The sequence below is a fragment of the Populus euphratica genome, unplaced genomic scaffold, assembly GCF_000495115.2.
Source record: "Populus euphratica unplaced genomic scaffold, PopEup_1.0 scaffold245.1, whole genome shotgun sequence".
NCBI classification, from domain to species: Eukaryota; Viridiplantae; Streptophyta; class Magnoliopsida; order Malpighiales; family Salicaceae; genus Populus; species Populus euphratica.
In genome coordinates this window covers 262540-267382 of record NW_011500127.1, presented here as the reverse complement: position 1 = coordinate 267382, position 4843 = coordinate 262540, and the positions used below count along the sequence as shown (strand labels likewise).

The 4843-nt window shown below is 32.3% G+C and overlaps 1 protein-coding gene across 1 annotated transcript; it reads right to left on the bottom strand.

Annotated features, from left to right (window-relative positions):
• Positions 1 to 326: 326 nt before the first annotated feature.
• Positions 327 to 3061, bottom strand: LOC105110305 (pentatricopeptide repeat-containing protein At1g11290-like). Its single transcript, XM_011005297.1, has 2 exons — positions 2933 to 3061; positions 327 to 2851 (listed from the first exon to the last, which is right to left on the bottom strand). The coding sequence occupies exons 1-2, from the start codon at positions 2965 to 2967 to the stop codon at positions 793 to 795; spliced, it is 2094 nt and encodes a 697-aa protein (XP_011003599.1). The 5' UTR covers positions 2968 to 3061; the 3' UTR covers positions 327 to 792.
• Positions 3062 to 4843: the final 1782 nt, after the last annotated feature.

Genomic DNA, 4843 nt, shown 5'->3' with positions numbered 1-4843 from the left:
GTATTTGAGAATATGGTAACCGTTGTTTTTTAAAGTATTTTTCACCTATAAATACATCAAAATAATTTTTTTTATTTTTTTAAAAATCATTTTTTATTTTAACACATCAAAATAATTTGAAAACACAAAAAAAATATTCATTTGAAGCATAAAAAAAATAATTTTTTTAATTTTTCTAAAAATACTTTTAAAATATAAAAGCAAATGAAGTAAAGACTAAAGAAATAATATTAACCTTTTTAAGATAAATTGCTTCAACTTATTATAAAAGACTGGAGAAATAATATTAATGAATTCATACCACATCAAGAGAAATAATATGAATTAGTACATAGTAAATTAATTAAATTATCCAATTAATTTCAGGGACAAATCCACAAGGAGAATATTCCAAATTAATGTCTAACGTGGAATGTTCAGTGCAGTGAAAGTCAGTCCGTGATTTTGGTTAACTCCCTAGTTCCCTGTTCTAGATATACAAATTTACAGAGCTGACAAACTGATCTTGTAAAGTGAAGTGAGAATTGTCACCTGTATTGTATCATAAACTAAAAGCTACCGAGTAATGGCACTAGTGGCCTGTATGGTAAGACACAAAACAAAATTTAAGGTGGACTTCACATGCTATTTTGCAGCTTAGGAGATTGGATGCCATTAACAAATTCCTTTGAGCTGGCCACCCCACACTGACCAGATCTTAAGCTCAAAAGCCCTTTGAATTTGATGGAAATAGTGACTAGCAACCAGTCATATATTCATCATCTACCGGCACTCGTATCATTCAAACACATTTCACCAATAATCCCTGCAAGAGCATGCTCCATTCTTGAAATGGTGGAATCTATGAGCATCTCTCACAACAATCTCCCTTCCAGTTACCTTAGAGATGAACTTGGTAGCAGTATGGCAATCCCCACATACCCTAAGATTTTTCCTAATCCTGATTACACTCTCGGGGCCCAAATTTAAGAGGCCAAACACAATGGCCAACTTCTCACTATGCAAGTAAAGCATGCTCTCCTTTGTCTCTTCATCGACATCATGCAATACAAAGTTTGTATCTGGTGTGTACCCTTTTTGACGAATCCTGTCCATCAATCTTTCCAACTCTGAATAAATTAGATCTGTTTGTGGGTGTGACCTATCCCCAGCTACGAATGCATAGAACTTGTTTTTTATCTCTATAACTGAGTACCCAGCAATTTTTTTCACCCCTCTGTTCTTCATAAGTGTTCTAATTGAATCAGCTTCTTTTCTTTTGCCAGTCAATGTGTAAATGTTGTACAAAATGACATATCTCCCAGCGTTATAAGGATCCAAATCAAATAATGCTCTTGCTACCGTTTCAGCAAGGTCTACATTTAAATGTATTCTACATGCCCCAAGAAGTGCCCCCCAGACAGCTGCATTAGGCCTTACTGGCATTCTCTCAATAAAATCGCAAGCTTCATCTAGCTTTCCAGCACGGCCTAGAATATCAACCATACATGCATAGTGTTCGGGTCTTGGTGTGACTCCAAAATCTCTAGCCATGGAATTGAAGCACTCCCATCCTTCAGCAACTAAACCTGAATGACTACATGCTGACAATATTGATACAAATGTTATATGATCTGGCTTTACAGAAGCCTTCATTTGATCAAAGAGGTTGGGAGCTTCTCTTCCCCAGCCAAGCATCCCATAGCCTGAAATCATGGCACTCCATGTGATGATATTTCTCTCCCGCATCCCATCAAAAACTTTTCTAGCATATGTTAAGCTTCCACATTTCACATAAAGATCAATCAGGGCAGTTTCTACTGCTAGTAATTGATTGTAGAAGAACCCAGTAGTTATGATCCCATGAACTATATGAGCGAGCTGGAAAGATGCTAGAGTAGAACAAGCTCGGATCACACCAAGAAGGGTGATAGCATCAGGGAATATCCCTTGCAACATCATTTGTTTTAAAAGGCCTAAAGCTTCAAGAGGCAAATCAGCCTTGACATAAGCCTCGATCATTGTTGCCCATGTCACCAAATCCTTACTCATAATGCCATCAAACAACTTTCTTGCAACTTCCACTCTCCCACATCGAGCGAACATTCCGGCTGCTGCACTCTGGACAGACTGATCAAAATCAAGTCCATTTTCTCCAACTACTCTATAAACATCATCAGCTTCCTCATGACTACGAACACAGGCCATCGCATTCAAAATAGCACCCCTGCTGGGTCTAGATCCCTCACTTAGCATCTGCCGAAACAATGAAAAACCTTCTTTACAACGGTCATCCTGCAAGCAAGCACCGATTATAGCACTCCACGAAACAGCATTTTTCTCAGGCATTTCATCAAACACTTGGCGAGAAAGCTCATACTTGTCACATTTACCATACATGGTAATGAGAGAATTGGAAATAAAAACTTGAGACTGGTATCCAAATTTAACAACATCTTGATGAACCCGAATACCAAAATCAAAGTGGCGGAGACAGCTGCAGGCCTTGATAATAAAAGGGAAGGTAAAATTGTCGGGCTGAATGCCTAATCTCACCATTTGTTTGTACAGAAGAATGGCATGATCGTAATGTGAATTATCTACAAGGCCACGAATCATGACATTCCAGAGGAAGAGATCGGCGGATGGGGTAGAAGAGAAGAGGGAGTAGGCGTAAGAAACGGAGCCCAAAGAGGCGTATTGGGCAATGAGGTTAGTGAGGAAGTGGAGGTTGCGGTGGAGGTGGGATTTGAGCATGGAGGCATGGAAAGTTTTGAGGGAATGGAGGGACCTGCCGCATTGCTTGATGAGTGATGTGCATGTGTCTGCTTCTATTGGTGCTGATGTCTGTGTTTTTGCTTCTGCACTGACACTGCAGAAACAGCGACGAAACCACTGGTTTACCTTATTCATATCAAACAAACATGGAGGGAAATCTTCTTAACTTACAAACCTGTATGATGGATGGTTCATCATCCTCGGCTCCATTTTCTACATTGATCTTGGGCAAAAAGCCTAAAATTAGTGAGGGTACCGGCGCAACATTAGAGGTACTACTTAAAATTAATTTTTAAAGCGAGAGAAGAAATAATATATATATATACACAATAAAAAATATTTACATTATTAAATTATAAAAAAGAATTATTAACTCTAATTAAAAACTATATTAAAATTTAATCATTCTTATAATAGATAAAAAATAGATACAAATGTAAATAACTCTTTTCTTACCATCAAGTACCTTTTAAATATTTTTTATTTAATTATATAAAAATCACATTAGATATTTATTAAAAAAACATTATTGATTAAAATTCTATAGAAAAAATATAATTTTTATTATAAATTATCTTTTCTTATTAATGTATTTTGTTTTACAAAAATATGTTTTATTAGTAGCATGGTTTATTGAATAAAAACTAAAAACAATTAAAAGAAATTTTCAAAAACAAATCTAATGATTTGAAAAAAGGAGAGAGAAAATACAAGTCTTTAATAAAAAAAATTCATGAGCCTTTTTTTCCCTCATAAAAACATGAATTTTTTTATCAACAATATTTTTTTATATAAAAACTTAATATAAAAATATGAATTGATAATTTTGACATGAATATATTAAAAATATAAAAACATTAAATAGGAAATTTACAATAAAAAAAAATAAAAAAAATAGGTATTTCATTTGCATTGAATATTCATGTGCAAATTTTATAAAAACAATTCTACGTATCATGAGAATATATAATTATTTATAAAGTAATTTAATATTACCATAAAATCGATCAAATCATAGTAATTGGTTAAAATGTGGCAACCTAAAAGTTTTTTTCTATTTTTTTGTTTTTTAGTGACTTTCTTTTTTCTTCAACAATAACTAGAGATTAAAATGTGAAAAAAATGAAATTTAATTAGTGTATTTTTATCAAGGTTTTGTATTATTATTTTGTACTTGAAGTATTAATAATTTCTTAACTAAATCATGTTTTATAATAACAAGTCTAATAATATAAGTGATTAGTACCTAAAAGTGCATTTTTATCAAGATTTTATATCGTTATTTTGCATTTGAAGTATTAATAATTTCTTAACTAAATCATGTTTTATAATAACAAGTATGATATCATAAGATACCTTTAATTTATGGTAAATGTTCATTTTAAATTTAGGTTTATCATGTAAATGAAAGGATTGATTAATGAGTTTAAGTCCTGAAATTTAAAGGATAAAGAGAGGACCAAACTTAGAAAAGAGATGTTGATTCAACCCAAATTGAAACACTATTTAGTCATTGAGTCATATCTAGAACTATAGATTTTAGATTAATGTCTGCTCTATATGGATGGAAAGTTAAGACATATGGAAGGCAATACTCATTTTGTTGTTTGGAAGTCCAAATCTTAGCAATAACAAAGAAGTCCATATATGTCCTGCAACCCAGACATTGTTCAGTGTTCAGCTTATATCTCGAGTTCTAGAAGTCCAAATGACTTCATTTTTTTTCCTAAAAAACTGAGACAATTTTCTAGAATTTTTATGATTTAAGTATGTTTAAATTTTGACGTTATCAATGATATTTTGTTCATACAAGAAAATAAAAATTGTCATCAAGTCAAGATGTGATCACTCACTCAACAATTAGTCATCAAATCAATAGTTTCAAATTTTGGCCTATAAAAGGAGGCATTTGCCATGCATTTATGCATATTAGTTTTATGATCAAGATAATCTTCTTGCTCTCTCTTTATTTTAATGCTTAAATTTTGTTTATGGTAATCTCTTATTTATGCTTCTCATTTCTTTTTATTTACTTAGTTAACTTATATTTTATTTATATTTATATTTTGTTTGTTTGTTTATTTTT